This window comes from Rhyacophila brunnea, unplaced genomic scaffold (assembly GCF_057557595.1).
Source record: "Rhyacophila brunnea isolate RB1 unplaced genomic scaffold, BYU_Rbru_1.0 scaffold_16, whole genome shotgun sequence".
In the NCBI taxonomy this organism is placed as follows: domain Eukaryota; kingdom Metazoa; phylum Arthropoda; class Insecta; order Trichoptera; family Rhyacophilidae; genus Rhyacophila; species Rhyacophila brunnea.
Window position 1 is genome coordinate 39,632,245 of NW_028232816.1, and position 19,643 is coordinate 39,651,887.

The 19,643-nt window shown below is 34.0% G+C and overlaps 1 protein-coding gene across 2 annotated transcripts; it reads left to right on the forward strand.

Moving 5' to 3' along the window:
• Positions 1-373: 373 nt before the first annotated feature.
• On the forward strand, positions 374-14,636 carry LOC147074721 (fanconi-associated nuclease 1-like). 2 transcript variants are annotated; one of them, XM_085943583.1, is made up of 10 exons: positions 374-1,389; positions 4,674-4,884; positions 5,897-6,124; positions 7,487-7,630; positions 8,070-8,298; positions 9,191-9,396; positions 10,200-10,321; positions 11,153-11,410; positions 11,866-12,035; positions 13,200-14,636. In XM_085943583.1, the coding sequence occupies exons 1-10, from the start codon at positions 627-629 to the stop codon at positions 13,767-13,769; spliced, it is 2,901 nt and encodes a 966-aa protein (XP_085799709.1). In that variant the 5' UTR covers positions 374-626; the 3' UTR covers positions 13,770-14,636. The 2 variants fall into 2 exon arrangements, with proteins under 2 accessions (XP_085799709.1, XP_085799710.1); XM_085943584.1 differs by lacking the exons at positions 374-1,389; positions 4,674-4,884 and adding an exon at positions 5,629-5,737.
• The last annotated feature ends 5,007 nt before the right edge of the window (positions 14,637-19,643 follow it).

Here is a 19,643-nt window from a genome sequence, read left to right on the forward strand (position 1 = left end):
CAAGACTCGTAACTGGACAAAATCTGACATTCGAATGACATTTTCAAAATGGCGTCCTATGGTAGTTCGTGGCCATTCTACAAAATAATAAGTTTGCAGGTCTATACCTATCGCGAAGTTCTTATTATACAAAGCTACAATGTTATATAATTTGAATTTTTCAGAGATTAGTCCAACCCATAGATAATTATTTATACAAAGTTCAACGTCTTTGGAATTTTCAAATATTTAAATGTAAATAGTATACTGATTCTAAAGCCTGTTTACCAAAGAGATGGAGTGCAATCTCTTTGCCTGTTTACTTTTTGACTGGCAAGTGGCAATCATTCTACGTATATTATCTATGGCAATCATGATTTAATACGACTGGCAATTTTAAACGGCTGTCAGATGGGACGGTTTGAATTGTATCAAAACAAAATTAGAAATAAAAACTTTTAACGTTATGTAGGTGCATGCCATAGATGTAATGCGTTTATTTTTTATATAATTATTATCAGCAATGTGCTGAATGTATATAATATAATATTTTGTTCAGAAAGTAAGTATTTGGTTTGATATGAAAGTTTTTAATAAGATGAAAATCGTAGATATTAAAAAGTAAATATTACGAATGTGTCATTATAATGACGGAATTCAAAAAAATAACTTCATACTTTAAGTCTAAAAGCGGTATAAGCATGTGCCCGAAAGTGACTCAACCGACAAAGAAAATCAGAAAACTGTCAACAAAAAGGAATGAAAAAAAAACACCACCGAAACCGAAGATTTTAGAATATGACAGCGACTGTTTTGTAATTGATGAAGAGATACCAATGTGTAAGAATGATATGACACAAGACCAAGTGTGCGAAAAATCATCAAAAAATGACACCAGCGACTCGACACAACTTCCCCATGATCCTCCAATTCTGTTAAAAGAATCGATAGATTGTGAAAAGAATATCGACGACATTGCAAGCAGTCAAGAAGAATCTGAAAATCCAGTCAAATTGAACAATGACAAGTGTGATGCGGCACTCGACTCGATAATAATCTGTGATGTAAAGTCTATTGAATCTACTGACGAGGATTTTCAAGATGGCAGCCGCAGCCATCAAACAAAAGAGAATGCAGATTCTACAATATTTTTCCTGCAAATGGTTGAATCGTTTTTGTCAGATGTATCTTTGCACTATTTGTTTGAAATGTCAGAAATCAAACTCATAGAGCGTCTGCATGAAATGGAAATGGTGGAGTCAAAAAAAGTGTTCGCTCGGATGTACTGGATCATGTGGAAATGGTACAAATCGTCAGCCATCACCTCCAAATATTTAAAACTCGATTATGAAGATAAGAGCTCGCACAGGTATATTCGAGCATTACAAAAGCAGGGATTCTTATTAAATGGTAAGTTATTCTATTAAAATAACATTCTAAGCCAGCGATTGCGATCGCGTCTTTCAAATAAACAATGGCATATTTCACATTAAACTAAATATTTTTTCCTGTATCATTTTTTATTAATGGCTTTTATCTTTGGCCTCCTCCAAAAACGTTTTCCATCCCTGCTGACCTGGCGCCGACGTTTTCAAGTTACTTCACGCGAGCATTCTCAAGTCCCCGGTTATGTTAAGTGGCGCAGTTCGGTCATATCAGTTTTCGCCGTCCATGTCTTTCTGGCCCTCGATCCAAATTCTTAGAAGTAAATAAAAAATAATATCTGAAAAGCAAAGATTTTGAATAAAAGATAAATAGAGCTTTTCTTATTTTTACAAAGAAAACATTGAAGCAAAAATATTGGTTGCTAAGCATCTAAAGCGCGAATTATATTATGGTGCATGTCGCTGACTATCACGTGACGTCACAGTAAGCTGTTGCTACGGGAAAAAAGTGTGTAATGTCGCTTTTCTTGGTGTTTAAAATGTTATCAGACTGATGCTCCCATCCCGTAGCACATTTTGAACCTTTAAACGTTTAAACTAACAATGTCAGTTGGCAAAATCTGTCGAAATCAAGGTCACCTCACGTTGAACTGCACTACATCGACACCCGCATGACTCAATGAACGTTTTTATCATCTTCTACATGCCTACACTTTTCGACTGTCATCTCAAAATTATGTTTTTTTGTTTTTAGCGGTTGGCACTATGTATTTTCTATAAGAATGTTGTCTATTATCTATGGTCTGCAGGTTAGGTTCTGGTCAAAATATTACGTATGGATATCATGTCGCAAGTAGAGTTGGGTATTTCCAGAGAAAATCTCAATCTCGAGATTCGGGATTTCTCGAAATGATGACATTTTGAATTCTCGAGATTCAGAAAATCCCGAAAATAATTCTCGAGAATTCTCAGGATATCGAGAAGATTTAAAAAAACCTGTAAAAATCTTAAGGGGGGACATGCTCGTCGAAGGTCAAAATTGGGTTTTTATTGTATTTTCAAACCATTATCCTGGACACTCCTTAAACGTTGTAGATAATCTATTTATATTATTTTGAAGCCTTATTATCCTTTATAGTTATTTTAAACATTTGATGACTGCATAAAGTATTTTTGTTACATAAAATAGTATTCTTTTAAACCTCTCGCTCTAATGTTGTAGAATATAGTCATATTTCGGTACATAACTGTGCAGTGGTGTTAAGATTTTTTACATTTATTAATTTTTAAACGCATTTATAAAACCATTAGTATAATTTATTACGAGATAATTTTTGTAAAATATTCACGATAAAAAATTATATTGATAATCTCTGTGATCCCAAATTTGACAAGAATTAAGCATTTTATTATTCAAAAAATCGGCAAGATTAACACATTTGAAGATAATTCTAAAGATATTTATTATAAGCTATGTCTTTGACCATTCAAGTGTGATAAACATCTTATGAATAATGATTGCTTTATAATAATTATTGACCTAAGAATAAGGTAGTGTTTTTTTGAAATACGCCATTTCTTTTGGCATTCCCCAGTGGTTAAGCTACAACATACGGCCGTAGCCATAAATTGACAATCTATAATTAAAGTAGGGAGTAAAATTATGTTAACGCGTGTGTTTGAACATGTATCTAACCGATTTTTTTTTTATTTTTTTTTTAAACGGCACATGTTCAAACACGCGAGTTAATATCATTTTACTCCCTACTTCAATTATAGTTTGTCAAGTTATGGCTACGGCCGTATGTTGTAGCTTAACCACTGGGGAATGACAAAAGAAATGGCGTATTTCAAAAAAACACTACCTTATTCTTAGGTCAATAATTATTATAAAGCAATCATTATTCATAAGATGTTTATCACACTTGAATGGTCAAAGACATAGCTTATAATAAGTATCTTTAGAATCATTTTCAAATGTGTTAATCTTGCCGATTTTTTAAATAATAAAATGCCTAATTCTTGTCAAATTTGGGATCACAGAGATTATCAATATAATTTTTTATCGTGAATATTTTACAAAAATTATCTCGTAATAAATTATACTAATGGTTTTATAAATGCGTTTAAAAATTAATAAATGTAAAAAATCTTAACACCACTGCACAGTTATGTACCGAAATATGACTATATTCTAAAACATTAGTGCGAGAGGTTTAAAAGAATACTATTTTTTGTAACAAAAATACTTTATGCAGTCATTAAATGTTTAAAATAACTATAAAGGATAATAAGGCTTCAAAATAATATAAATAGATTATCTACAACGTTTAAGGAGTGTCCAGCATCATGGTTTGAAAATACGATAAAAACTCAATTTTGACCTACGACGAGCACGTGGGCCGTTAAAATCGCTGTATAAGTAGACAAATTCCAAAAAAATATGATTTTTTTTATTCAAGTAAGAAGACAAACAAAATAGAAGTAGGAAAACAAAAATCATTCAAAACATTACTTATTAAAATAGAATTTCAAAAAACATAGACTGTCAATGGCTGCGTCTGACAATCGCGTACGCATTTTAGACACAAAATTCCCTAATATTGAAAAATTGCGCTCATTTTGAATCGACGTTGGCTTAATTGTGTTAAATGCCCCGATCAGTCTTTGAACGTTTTGTGTTTTCTGTCCACATACACTGTGTGACACACTCGAACTCAAATTCAATTTTAAAAAATCGTTTTTTCAATTAATATTTGATAATAAAGAAATCCCGAATTTCGAGAAAAGATTATTGAGATCCGGGATTTCCCGAAATGTGAAAAAATTTAATTCTCGAGATTCGGGATGGAAAATTTCTCAAAAATTCCCGTCGGGAAATTCCCTAAACCCAACTCTAGTCGCAAGTAATTTTAATGCATGCATACGTAGAAACTGTTAAGATTAATTGAAATTAGCATGAATAATTAATAATAATTCAAATTACTAATACATTATAGTTGGCACTCTTCATCGGTGTCATTCTTCAGTGAATTTATGGAGATGGTGATCGTTCATAATATTCTGCAAAATGACGAAACCTGACTAAATTTGTCGCTGCGACAGCGTGATAGTAGGCGAGATGCACCTCAATTTGATTCGCGCTTAAGGTCCTAGCATCTAATTATTCTTATATGCGTTACCAGGGAAATCAATCTGAAACGGCCAAATTTCATTTCAGTTTTTGTATTTATGTATGCATCTGCCGCATTCGAAAAATTTATTTAAATTATACAGCAATTTTGATAATCTAAATTCTTTCTCGAGTAGGAGCTGACATGAATTTAGACAATTGGATGGAAGTGCTGACACGAGGCGATCTATACGATGTCTGTAAGCATTTTAAAATCAGCCCATTGAATTCTGATCGAGCTTCACTGATAGCCGGTTTGAAATCATTCTGCTCACCCAAATCTACCATACTCCAATACTTTGGACAACGGGGCCAGTCCGCATCTATCGAGAAGAATGTTATAAATAAGTAAGTAAATGTCAACACTATTTATTTGCAATGGTGGATATTATTGGGCTTTTCCCTGAGCAGACAATTGAAAATTTTTCCTTCTGGATCAGACTAGAGACATTATTTCTTACTTATTTCCAGCTGCCAATCATAAATCCTTCTTTTCCTTTAATTTTCCTTTTATAGTCATTTGTGTTTTTAGCTTTTTTAAATAGCTACTCTGAGATGCTAATGATAATTTTTCTTTTCAGACTCATTTGTGGGGCCTTTTTTAGGTCTCGAGCCGTCGATTGAAAGTGTCCCCATCCAAATCAGATGTTGAAAGGTTTTTTAATCCATCTGTGTGCTAAAAAGACAAAAGTGGATTTTTAATGAAATATAAAGCTATAAGAAACCATCACTTAAAATAAAGTGTCCTCCAAAATAGAAGACGAATATTATGCTGTACATTGTGCAGTGTACACATATGCTCCTCTTAGGAATGGAAATGGTGATTTACCATTTTTAGATGGACATCAATATTTTTTCTCTCTGCAAAGAATCCTCATTCGTTTATTTTGCAATGTATATTGTTCCTCCCAAGTACAGACAATCAAATGAACACTTGATTCTGGAACTGTAGAAATATTAACAATCTCTGCATCGGCAGAATTTTTTGTAAAGAAAAAAAGAATATGGCAGCCGGACGTTTGTGATTTTATAAGATTTGTCCATTGTATTAAAAATTTTTTATTTAACTTTCAGGTAATTTTATCATTACAGTAGATTGGCTAATGTGGTTATATTGCATCTCTTGTATCGCCGCCCATCCCATTCTTTCTTCTTTCCTGCCCAAACTATTTACTATAACCTTTTGAAGTTCCACCGGTAAGTAAGTACCATAAGAGTAACCTAATGATTTTTTTGACAAACGGGTTTTCTAGTTTCAATACAATCTACATTGCAGAAGGCCCTGGGCTCAATACTGCTGAGAATGATATTGTTATTATCTTAAAACCTCATAAATCATCTGTGACTTTAAATATTTCAGATTGTCTTCATTGTTCGGCGACTGTGTAAAAATAAAAGATGAAGCCAAATTAGTTTTTGATAAATTATTTAAACTGATGTATCTGGGCGTCAACCCGGCCGTGCTGAGAGAAAAAAAGTTAAACCTCTTCTTGATAAACATAAAAATTGGCAAGCAATGCTATCCCGTCGTGAATTTGAAACCCGATTCTCCGAGCTGCGCATTTCCCACGAGGTCACATTTTGTCGAGTAAGTGAAGTGTTCTTTCGCTCGCAATTTTCCACTCAAGTACACGCAAGAAGCCGCTCTAAGGAGTCTAGTGTTGTTTGTATCAGCTCGAACTGATGCTCGCGGAACCGCCTTTCCTCGGTAATATTTACAAATCAAAGCAGTCAATAATCGTTGTCTTTAAATTATTAGCCGACTCATTTATTTATTAAACTATAGTTAAAAAATAATATAATTACTTACTAATATAAGATTTAGACGATATTTAATACTTAATTGTTAAATTTAATTTTTTGTTATACAATATTTACACCTGCAGTGCAGTAGTAGAAAAGTGTCCACCTATAAAATCACGGATCGAGGGTTTGAATCCCGTGTCTGTCAAATCCACATGAAATTTTCACAAGACCGAGCAGATGTTTTAAGTTATCGACTAATATCCATTCTTTGTTATAACAAATTGCCAAATTCTCCGCAAGGCTGCGGAGGCCATAATATTTCTCCATATACCCTCGAATAAAAGCAAAAATTTATTTAATATTAGTATAGATTATATTTATAGTATAATTATAGTATAGATAATTTGAATCAGAAACATAATTTTATTGTTAAGGCCATACCTCAGTTGAGACACGGTCTAAAAAGATCGTCGCTAGGCAATGCGTGGATTGCGGGTCGCGGGTGCAAATGAGGCATGTCAAACCAAATATAATTTGTCTTATAAATCCAACATGTGTCCATTTAATGTTCTGTTTATTGTTTTATCAGTAACGATAATAATATATTCATTGACATGTTTTCTTTTTAAAGTAAATGGGTAACGTTTTAAGTCATCTTTACACGTTTTAAGAATTATTACGGCCGTCGCCATCATGAAGCAAAATGACGTGTTTCCAGCTCTACATTCTCTCTCCGAATGGGAGCGAGTGCAAAATTTCGTCGCGCCTATGGTTGAAAATTATTTGCCGTTTCACTGATGAATGACCTTAAGGCTATACCTCAGCTGAGGCATGGTCTAAAAAGATCGTGACTAGGCGATGCGCGGATTGCGGGTTGCGGGTGCAAATGACGCAAGCCGAACGAAATATAATTTGTCATAAAAGTTCAACATGCGTCCTTTTTATGTTATGTTTATTATTATATTCGTAATAATAATAGTATATTCATTGACATGTTTTCTTTTTCAAGTACATGCGGAACGTTTTTTAGTCATCTTTACACGATTTAAGATTATATTCATCCGACTCCATCACAAAAGAAATTGACGTGCGAAGAGGTCGACTGACCCTCTCAGAATGGCAACGCGGCCAAAATTTCGTTCCACATAGTGTTGAAAATTATTTGCCGTTTCACTTATGTACGCTCTTAATGAACTGTTAACAGATATTTCACGGCTTTCACGCTCTATGAAGAGATTTTGAAGTTGACAAGTACGCCTCAGTGTGACCACCCGCAGGTTATTGAGCTCTGTAGAAAGTGCTGCCAACTTTATAAACATCTCAAAGAAAACATACATTTGATTACATGGTAAGTATTTGAATGAAATATTAATTAGCATTTCGTTGCCTACTGTTGTGTATTTGGACTGGAATCGAGTCATTTGTCTTATTGTTTTATTTGTCTTGTTATTATTAGTTAAACTTCTCAGTTGTTATAAGTTAAAAGTTAGAAGACGAGCCTTTACTCCCTAAACTAAGCATTCTTAAAGAAAAACAATTATTTTCTATCAAAAAGGGAAATCATTTGGTATTTGTCATTTTTTCAAAACACAGTTAAAACTAATAATTGTTTTGTAAAAATCATTAATTTAATAAAACAACAAATACTACTGTGCTACTGTATGCCAGTATTCTGAACTAACTTAAGGCATGCACTTTGGCTTATCCTGATGTTGGTTAATTATTTGACATGTTTTTAGTAATTAACGTAAAGTTTTAAATTACAATACTGATGATTTTTCTTTCAGGACCCCTCCTTCTTGGTTGCTCCGGTTCACTCCCGGTTATTGTTACATAAAATCCATTGAAGCGGGGATAGGTTCCTTCAAAGCACAGAAAGAATTATATTTCTACGAGGAAGCATTACAGATGATCAATATTTTGCTAAATCAGAAGATTTACAGACAGCACAAGCGAGCTCTGTGGTATAATGAGCAGGCCCTCATCTTGCAAAGTAAACTACGCCAGTTTCAACAGGTAAAATGCAAAATTATCATTGCCCCGATTTAATGTAAGAGCTGGTCACTTTACCTTGATAAAGTTTGGATTACCTACCTCCGATGACACAAATATTACATTTAATTTTCACTAGTCAGACAGTCTCGGCTTTTGATGATGTCTCCGATGTCTCCGCCGAATCCTAGAGGTACACTGGTACGACCGCGTTACAAACACTCGAGTTCATGAGTGGACGCGGCACCCGTGATTGAGGTAATCAGAAAGAGACGCTTCACGTGGCTGGAACATGTGTTTTGAATGCCGCCAGAGAGTGCGACACTTCGACACAGCCTGAAGGGTTTTGTCGCCGAGGACGGCCTTCCCTCATCCTGCAGCGGTGCTACAAAAGTGACCTACGTGCTGCAGGTCTGACATGGCAGGAGGCGCGACAGTCGGCGATGGACCGAGGGAAGTGGCGTGAACTTGTGCTCGCCCTATGGTCCAACGCTGGGGCGTGACAGGGTGAAGTACTAGTAGTAGAAGTAGTAATCATAGACATATCCAGAACCTGGTGTATGATCAAAAACATGAAGACTGTTGGGGCCATTTGAGTGGAGCTTGCTGTGCGGTATCTTTGGATCCATCAATGACCCACAGTGGAGGGCGGAGACGGAGACAGAGATATTACATATAGTGAACAATCAAACAGTCTATAAAATTGGGCCGACTTAGATGACGGCCGTATACACAGTATGGACGAGTCACGCATGATAAAGAAATTGGTATTTGGGAAGTCATAAGGCAAACAAGATGTCCAAAACTGAAGGGAAGTGACTTTTGACAGACCTGTATGGAGGTAGATGCTAGACGAAGTCCACAGGGTTGTAGTGCTGGGAAAAATATTTTATTGATTTACAGTTATTTTTTTTAGGCTGCGAATGTGTTGCTGCAAGGTCTTAATGAATCTGAAATGTCGGAAGATTCAAAGGCGCCGCTGAAAGACAGAGCCAAAAGAATCATCTCACTCAAGAACGTTTCGCTTAATCCAGAAACTCGTTTGAATCTTTTGAACATGGTCAAAGAGGAAGCGGTTGACCTCCCTCCTTCTGTCCACATATCTGCCAGATCGACTTCTGAGTAAGTCACTCGATGGACTCTATAAAGATATCAGCTGATTATAATTTTGCAATTATTCATTTTTTTCTTTGTCCATCTCCATGGTGCCACGTAGTCCAACGTCGCTTCTTCTTGTATAGCACATATTGTATATTCAGCTCTGTTATCATTTTATTACAGTACTCTCTCAGTAATCCGCCACCCCAAAAACCAGACAAGTGTCCAGTTAGTGAAAGTGGCGGATTATAGTGCATACATACAAAATATCGTAAAAATTAAACCAGGTAAAAAAAGTTTTTTTGAGAAATTTGTAGTAGCAAATTACGGTTTTATTTATAATCAAAATCAAGTATTTACTAAATTATACATATTTATTAACTAAATATTAAAAAGGAAATCACTTGACACAAGAAGTTGTTCAGTGAGGCAGATATTCTTGAATGGCTTAGAATTCCTGGCTTTCCCTATGACCAAAAGCTTCATGTTGTGTATCCCGGTTGCATTGGAGCATGTCATAATTGTGATGCGGTCCTTGGGCACTTTACTCCCTGGTACATTACACTTTCTTTGCGATGAACGTACGTTTTACGAAGGAGAAGGTTCTAAAATTAACCTGTCACATCTGCGTTGTATACTTGTACGCGGTGTACTACTGAATTTGACATATAACTTACCGGCTAAGTATAGAGCTTGATTTTTATGATTTTTGTGATTATTGAGAGTGTACTGTGCTTTTAAAGTTATTTTACCGCACTCCTGGTACCTATCTGTTCAAGATGGTTGGCATTCGGTTTCGATTTAATGGTATGGTTTAATTATTACAGCAGTGCACCGGGACGGAAGGCGCAGTATTACTTTCGAGATGTCATATCGGGAGAGAAAACTTTCTCCGGAGTTGAACAATATGCCATCATTCATTACCTCAATAATACGGAATACTGCAATGGTGAGTATCGGAATGGGATTTAATTGTTACTAACGATCGTGGGAAAATTTGCTATGTCAAGATTGATAATGAAGAATTTGGAGTATTTTTGGGAGATAATAAGAAATAATCTGTAGACTTTGCAGGAAAGATGTATACAATAGAATCTATCTTCTCTTTGTCCTTTAAAATTTCATCTAGTTTTCATTTTTTACTAGATTGATTTTTATTTGACTAGTTTTTGCGTGGAATAAATATGTAGGTAGGTACCAGGATACAAAAATAATACAGTCGAACTTAGTTATTTCGAGGAAGATGGGACCGACTGAATTTGCTTGTTACAAGCATTACTCGTTGTATCGTTATATAACATATTTCGCGCCACGTTCTATATAAGCATAGAACATTAAAAAAATGAAAACCATCGTAAAAATCCCCTAAACAAGCATGGCATTCATAAACTACAAAAAAAGTTGTTTGTTGTAATGAAGTGACTTACAAAGCTTGGATTTTTTACATGCAAGCATCTGCGTGGATACTTTTTCAATGTTGTCGGCGAAAACACCAATTAGGTACTTAGACACTTAACTAGTGTCATAAACGTAATCTAATCTCGGCGGCATCGGTCTAGTTTACTGCCCGGTCGGATTTTCGGAGTCAGATTTGGTTAAAACATATTTTTTTTACTGAGGACTACAGTAACACTTGATAAGATAGGATCCCAATTAGGGTTGTATAAGATTGACGTGTTAATGCGTTAGTAAATCTCTCTGTTAAAGTCTTCTCCTGCAGGAAAACAAATTTATCTATAACCTCAAAATACATTACTTACTTAATTTGTGTAATTTGTAGGGGAGCACTGGGAGGGTCGAATAATCACTTCAATATTCGGCTTACTCTTCTGGGATATAATCTACAGTCCTTTGGAGGCGGGAAAAGGGATCTTCCTGTCACCATACCAGGAGGCTCCCCTGGACCTGTACACCGATGACTTTTTCAAAAACAGGAAAGATCTCATCGAGAATCGGCTCGTCTTTATTGAGTACGGCTGGGAGCACATGGATGATATTATCGTCTTCATGAGGGAGACATTCAATTTGAGGAGAACTGGTAACACATGTTATGTCATTATGTCCTATTATAGTGTAATTTTAACCGTGATTATTGTGATGATATTATATGGAACAGTGGTATTTAAAGTGGGCGAATGCCAAATTGGCTCAATTACTTCGGATCCGGCACAAACTAACTTGTTATATGTAGGTATTATGAATTCTCATACTACGTTAAAGTTCCCACCACCACCCGTCATATATGCACAATCGCTTTCCATGACGCTTTAAACGTGTCTGAAAGAAGTGATTTTAAGTGCTCATTCCGTCCCGAGACGGAGCCGCACGGGACTGATGCTGCAACCATGCACCGTAGTGCTTAAAGAAGAAAGTTAAGAAAGAATTTTTTTTTGTTTTTTGGACTGGCTCTGCTGTCCGCTGACGTTAAGCGCCCTGTGTACCCGCATACTGAGTGTCACAAATTGAAATGGACTGTTTGATTGTTTCTATTAGGTGAAGTATCCTTATTTCATGACAGCATTGAATGGGAGCAGATAGCCGAAATAGTTGCTTGCCTCGGCAGGGAAGGTTTACTGTCAATTTGCAAGCGATTGGCTGGTCAATATTACTACTACCATTCTGGATTTCCCGATCTCACAGTGTGGAACCCGAAGACCAAAAAGGTAGGTATCTACTTATATAACAAAAATATCTTTTCCACATGATGATTGAATGATTATCTCGCGAGCCTAATACTGCAAGGTTCTAAGTGTGCATCCCTGAGAAAACAAACCCAACAATGAAATAGTATTCTAAGCTGCCTCATTGTTATTATTGTCTCGCCAAGGATAAACACTTAGAACCTTGTAGTTCTCCACTCGCGATCTACTGATGTTTATTCAATCTAAAGCCCCAGTTATGTCTCGATTCCTGCTTTCCGCCGTCTGCATCCCGAAGCATCATTCACTCAGTTGGACCGTCGTGTTGGTGACCTTTCTCTTCCACGTCGACTCTCGGTGTTTCAGCTGATGATAACCGTTTCCCAATTATTGTTCCGTACAAAGAACTGCAAAACTCTTTGGAGATATATTTTAAAGATGCATACAAAAATCACTTGAATCCAAAGATATTGAAAAGTATCTTCTTCTATGGATATGGAACCGAGTGTATGAAATTGAAGGAAAACAATTATTTCCGATCTACACTTCTACTATGACATTCCAATGTAATTTCAGATTCACCCAACTACACACATGATTTTATGTGTAAATATTATCAGAACAAACCTATATTTCAATTCATAGTATAATGTATAATTAAATTTTAATACATTTCACGCATCTCACATATTAGTATGTATTCCTGTATCAATGCCGACATTTGAATATCGAATTTAGATATAAATAACTATGGAAAGATACTTCCTCGACAATAATTTTATGTATGCAGTCAAAAGAAATACATTGACCATTATTTTTAACATAGATAATCACGTAAAACACTGAGAATTGCGTACATAGGTCATATAAACAAAGCAACAGACTTCAAACCAGAATCTGACCCTCCATTTCGTTTTCAGAACTGCCAATAGAAGAAGAAAATAATGAACTTGTTACCGATCCAACCGCATGTACAATTAATGTTCGATTTGAAAATTGAACAGCCTTCAAAATTCCTAATACGGAATTCATAATATTATGAGACTCCTTTTATTTAGTGTCCAAATTCCTTGTTATTGAGAAACTTTCGAAAGTCATTTTAGTATGAACCTTCACATCTATTATTCAAAATTCTTCGATACCGACACTACATTAATGGATATTTCATTGTAACTTGTTTACTTTTAGATAAAATTTGTGGAAGTCAAAGGAGACGGCGATCGATTGTCATTGAAGCAGATACAATGGATGAAATATTTATTAAAGTCGGGAATCCCAACCGAGGTATGCTTTGTGCACAAAAATGCTTTCACAAATAATGGTCATATGAAGAAAGTTGCCGCTAAAAAATCTCCCAGAAAAAGAAGAACAAAGAAGCAAATAAATGAAGCCGCCGTCTCGAATCTCAAAATTCAGTCTGATGATGTCTCCGGGTCTTCGATAATCGATTGTGGCATTGTTAAACGGAAACCGATTCCGAAAGCGAGTCCGAGCACGCCTGTGAAAGGTGGACCCGATAGTCTGGTAGAGCTTGCGTCTCCTAAAAAGACGACGCCCAAGAAAAGAAAGAGTGCAAGTCCGAAAGCGTCAGCGTCAGCGTCGAGTAGTCCAAGCGGTGTGTATTTGAGATCGCCAAACAAAATCTCAAAGGGCGTCGGTTATTTTTCATCGCCCGTTAAAAGCGAAGGCGTTGGCGGAGCGAGAAAACGCCTCTCATTGTCACTGACGAGGAAAAGAATTGCTGATAATGATAAATAATATATTTTTTACTTTTTTTTTAACGTGTCAGTATTTTTTTTAATTGGCTCTACAATTTTATTCTATGTGGACACATCCACTTAACATATACATATAGAAATGTGAAAACTTCAACTTGAAGAATGGTGACATTCATGTTATCAAAGTATTTTTGTGTAAGAGTGTAAGACATAAGAGTATTGGGCAAGTGTGTTTATGTCCCCGCATAGTCGAAACATTACTAGGGTCGTTATATTGAAAGAAAAAGTATCCATACTAGGTACCGGTATCGTATCCGCTCAACTATCCCTTACTCACAAACTCATAAATCACTATCTATGATTTTAACCGGATCACTGCCAGATATGAGATATCTCGTCAAATAGTCTGAGTCGCTACGCCAGATACAAGATATCTCGAATAATTCGATCAAAACAAATAATTTCAAAATAGGACACATACTGACATCTATCGGAATGTTCGTAAAACATTAGTTAATGATTTTAACATCGATTTACTTTGATTTTTGTCAAGTGTTACAACTGAGATTTTAGATATGTCGTAGTTTTTTGATTTTTTTTTTGCAAATTATATTTGGCCTGTTGGGCCTTTTTTACGGCAGCCAAAAGGTTAACTATGTTCAACGAAATTGCTTCGGGTGTTGATATATTCCACCTACGTGAGAATAAGTTTAGGTGGACGTTGTTTTATAAATTCTTAAAATAGGGTCTGCTTAACTCATCCGGTGTACTTCCTTGTACCTATCTAATTTATCTACTGATCTATCTCTTTTTTTTTATGTAATACTGTTATATTTATATATCTTTGTTTCTAAATGTCATGTTGTGAACGTCTTAAACTTATAATTTGTAATGTCCACAATATGTTAAAAAAATAAATAAATCGAAAATAAATAAATAAATTGAAAACAATATCGTCATGTGGAGTCGTAGAAAAATACATGTCATGAACCCCGTCATGCATAATGCGTGTCAGATGTCGTTTCAATTGTCTTTCAATGAAGCAAATTAAACATAATGCAGCGTCTTCAGCATGAGTTCGAAACAATTAATAATGAAGCTCAAAACAGGCGAGTACGCATACCATCGGGCAAAGGCGAAGATTGGAGGTAGGCTGTTAAGATCCGACATAAATAATAGTAAACACTAAACTTTCAAGTCAAACGTATTCGTTTTCATTGAACTGAGACTACAATTTGCGGATAGTGTTAATTAGTTTTTTTAAATTCATTAAGTCTTGCCTTAACCAGACCATAATAGATAAAAATTAATATTCTTCTATCCATAAAATATTTAAGCTATTTTAAAAATGTGTTTTCCGCTGTATTTCTCATAACCGAACTGTACCAATATGGACCTATTAGGTTAACCGAGTGGTTAACATCCATTTATTGTAAAAATAAAAAATCTGTAGTAAATGTGCCGCAGAGGTGGACATGCGATTTTACAACTTTCTTTTTAGACCAAACCAAACCTAACCTGGAGTGAAAATAGTTAGTTTTATCACCACATTTCATAATTGGGGAAAGAGAATAATTGACCTCAATATTTATAATAAATAAATTTTCTTCAGTGGATCCAATTTCAAACAGTTTGAAAAATGTAACACTGATCGGTACTATCAAAGATAATTGAAAAGCGTGAGCAGTATAGTGCATAATATTATTATTCTAAATAACTTAATAATTTGAAAGTCAAGACAACGTATCACAAAATATGTTATATATTAAATCCATTAGAATTTAAATTCAAATTCCATCGTTATACATTAATATATATATTAATGTAGTTGTTGGTTAGTTTTTTATAATTCATTAAACCCTGCCTAAACCAAACAATAGTAGTTAAAATATTATTCTATCTATTAAATATCCAAAATGATGTATGATTTAATAGCATCATTTTAAATATTTTATGGACAGATACGTATTACGGCTTGGTTTTCCTAGGGTTAATTTGAATTTTAAAAACTAATCAACACCATTTGTAAATTGTAGTCTTAGTTCAATGTAAACAAATACGTATAACTGACAAAGTTTAGTCTGTACTATCTGTGGTGGATCCACCCTACCTCCACCCTACCTCCACCCTACCTCCACCCTACCTCCACCCTACCTCCACCCTACCTCCACCCTACCTCCACCCTACCTCCACCCTACCTCCACCCATCGCCACTACAGGATAGTCTAATTTTTCATACATTTAGATTATTGCGTTATAATACGTTTTATTTATTCAATGGGCGAAGATCCTGTTAGATTGAAAAAATGTAAAAACTATTTCTCATAATGTCTATTAAGATACTCGTAATTACCACTCTGAAGCGGTGTGTCCATATGCTTTGCTTAGGAACAAAAATAGTATTTTATTTTTAAATTCTTCAAAGTACTTAATATACTAATGAATAAATTCCAACATGCTAAATATATTATTTAACAAATTATCTGGGTGGGGAAATAAAAAAGTATGATTTTTATCATGTACAAAAGTGGAAAAAATAGCAGGTATCTACTTACATATTATTGTACCTAATTGTGTAATAAAAATTTCATAATTGACTATATTTCACTATAAGTATATTATATTTCACTTATAAGTGATGAATGATAAAAAAGCAAACAACATGCATAATAAAAAGCAATATTAGAATGTTATTTTTATTGAGTAGGTATTAATAGTTACTAATGATATAAAGAAGAAGAAAGGTTACTGTAATTTTATATGCAATAATTATTATCATAAAATATATAAACATCATTAATTTTTAATTACCTACTTGTATTAAACGTCACATCAATTTCATTTACCTACCTAAATGTAAAAATAATACAATTATTACTGAATCACGATAACTACCTATCTATTATATATGGAAGTATGTGATACTTCGAGGTTGATCTGACAATAGTATCTATCAGACATTTATAGCCAATTTTTCAGGGGGTTCAAAAAACCTTTTGTCGGTATCAGTGTTATTTTTATTTTTCAAGTGAAATGATTTAATATTAGTACTAAAACAGTCATTTAAAGATGTATGGAAATTGTAATGTCATGATAAAATAAATCAAGCATATAGATAATATTACTTTTTAGTTTTTAGACATTTCAATGCAGATAGACACCATTTTCCACGTCAAATTTGAGCATTTTAGGATTTTTTTCGTAGAACAATATTTCCATTCGATCCGTCACCATTTTCTACAAAATACACCAATAACCTAAAATTCGCCAAAACTGCAGATAGATACTATTGTCAGATCACCGTCGACTTACTATAATATAGAGAAGAGCGTAATATGTGCCTATATAATGTAGTTTCTTATTTATTAAGTCTGAAATTATTCAATTTATTGATAGAATTATTAAAATTATCTTCATCTTACAATAAATGTCTTGATTGAAATTGATTATTTATGGGTGCTAATAGAAATGTCACATTTTTTCGATTATTCCTGCAAATTCTAAATTTGAATTCTGACACGTCAAATGAACTTGTTTTAGGTAGCTCGCGAAAGAAAACAAATGACAATCATTAGTCTATTAGTTTGACAGATGAATAGCAGTGACGTGGTTTTAGCTTATATTTTCGTAATAATTAGTGAGGAAATATGCATTTAATTCTTGTAGCACGCCAATGTGCCGCTTACAGATTTGAATAGTTTTGTGGAATATTAATTCAGATTTGTGAAATATCGGCTATATAGAAAGTATTAAGCTACAATATAATCAATTTGAGGTAGACGGACAGCAAGATGCGAAAATGTATGGTGACGGATATAAAACGCTATTTAAAAACGATATTATCTGTGATTGTGTCGAGTTTTATCAGATTGTACCGGATTCAAATGGAAGTAAATTCGGGACTCCAAAAATTTAAGTGAATTCCCTTAATAATCAACAAAACGGTATTTAAATAAAAAAGTCGGTGCGTTTTCCAAAATCTCTTAGGATAATAATATATAGGAGATTATTGTACAATAATAATAATTATGTTATATTGATTAAACAAGAAAATACATAATATTATATTATGTGCATTTAGTTCTTACTCGCATGTTTAATGTATATATGTATATTTATATATCAAATAAAAAAACATTAATTAGTGTAATTTTGGTTACTTTTTACTATTACTTACCTATAAACTTTTTTATATATATTTTTACTTGTTGTGTGCCATGGAATTCTGGGAAGACTTTTGCTGTGCCGTGGGTGAGAAAAGGTTGCGGTGGACTTATTAAAACATATTAATATACAATATATTGCCATTTGATGTAAGCTCAATCCGCAATAAAAATGTTTAATTATTTTTTACGCTCTCGTACGAACAGAAGAAGTATCTTGTTGTAAACACAGTAAAATTGAGATTTTTAAAGTTTAACTAGCATTGAATATCAACTTGCTCATCATAAATTAATTCACAGAGAAGATCAAACAATACAGTGGAAGCCACCAATTAATCAGAGAATTAATATGGGTGACGTTGCAATGGTGAGAACTGTTTTTCGAGACAGCTTTGACTATTGCGGGGGACATTTTGACAGGGCACCTTTGTCAAATTGAAGTACGAAGATGTTGATTATCGAAGATTGGTACACAATTATGGAAAATAGGTAAGTAGAGACCATTGCAGCGATGTAGGCTGTTTTATGAGACTCTTGACTGGACCTTCAGTATGGATGAGTTTGCTTTGTTCTGAAATATTTTGACGGGGTACCTAATGAAACAAAAAAATATATGAATGTCTCGCGTAATTTAAATGGAAATAAATGAAAAAATGTGTAATAAAATTACTCTAAAGGTGTGCAATTAAAAAATCTGAATAAAAAAATAAATGTTTGGTGTTAACACTAACTCGATGGCCGCTCAAAATCAAAATTTTCAATTAACATAAGAGGTAAAATAAAAAAAATCATGTAAAAAGTTGAAATAATCATACATAACCATAATTTTTCAAATATAGGTCACTAAATTTAAAAAATATAGTATATCCTATGATATAAACATGAAAACAAAAAAAGCACATGCACAAACGTCAAACAAGTCAATAATGGACAAATATAATATGATCTTATAAAAAGTTTGTTGGGTGGTACTACTTTGACGGTTATTAAATAATTCATATCAAATATCTTACATACCTACTATATGAGCAAAAAGATAAAAAAAGTATGCGTAAGTGTGCACTAGCTATGTGAGAAAAGATTTCGCTAAAAAAAATTATAAACACGCAGTCAGGTTTTGCATACAATTTTGAAAATCGATTAACTCACTTAATATAATAATAATATTATGTAAAAAAACAAAAAAAAGTCAGATCGCTCGAAAATTTTCAAAAAAATTATGACTGCCCGAATTTTTGTTATATCTATAAGTACCTACCATGGAAGGACAAATGCAATAGCCATTAAACATGCACATCGACTGAAGATATGGATAGGCAACGTTTATCAGCGCCGCAGGCGAAAATACTATTTATCATAAAATATTATTTTCTTTTTTGTCTTTATTTTCTGCACCATGTACCATCTGTACCATCTACCCGCACGGGACGTCACTGTCTTCTTATAACGTATTTATTTTGATTGATTTGATTTAATATCTTGATTTAGTAATAACACAATCAGTGACGTTCCTAGGACATATGCCGCCCTTAAATAGACTAAAAATGCCGCTCTTCCGTATTTATAGAAAATATCGTTTAAGTAGGTACCTATATTTAAAAAAAAGATCGTATTTAAACTTAACAAAATTTTAAGGAGAGTAGCCCACTTTTGGTTTTAAAGTTTTAATAACACTAGCTGAGCCAGCTGGCTCTCGCCAGTCTGTCTCGCTAGGTCTTGCAGACAGCTTTTCGTCATAGTGACTTGGTGTT

What these genes read in the sequence shown, in the direction of transcription:
- LOC147074721 (XM_085943583.1), top strand. Translation starts at nt 627, where the DNA reads ATGACGGAATTCAAAAAAATAACTTCATACTTTAAGTCTAAAAGCGGT. An exon ending in ACGAGGTCACATTTTGTCGA is followed by an intron (nt 6,125 to 7,486) that starts GTAAGTGAAGTG and finishes AACTGTTAACAG; the next exon opens with ATATTTCACGGCTTTCACGC. An exon ending in AACATACATTTGATTACATG is followed by an intron (nt 7,631 to 8,069) that starts GTAAGTATTTGA and finishes TTTTTCTTTCAG; the next exon opens with GACCCCTCCTTCTTGGTTGC.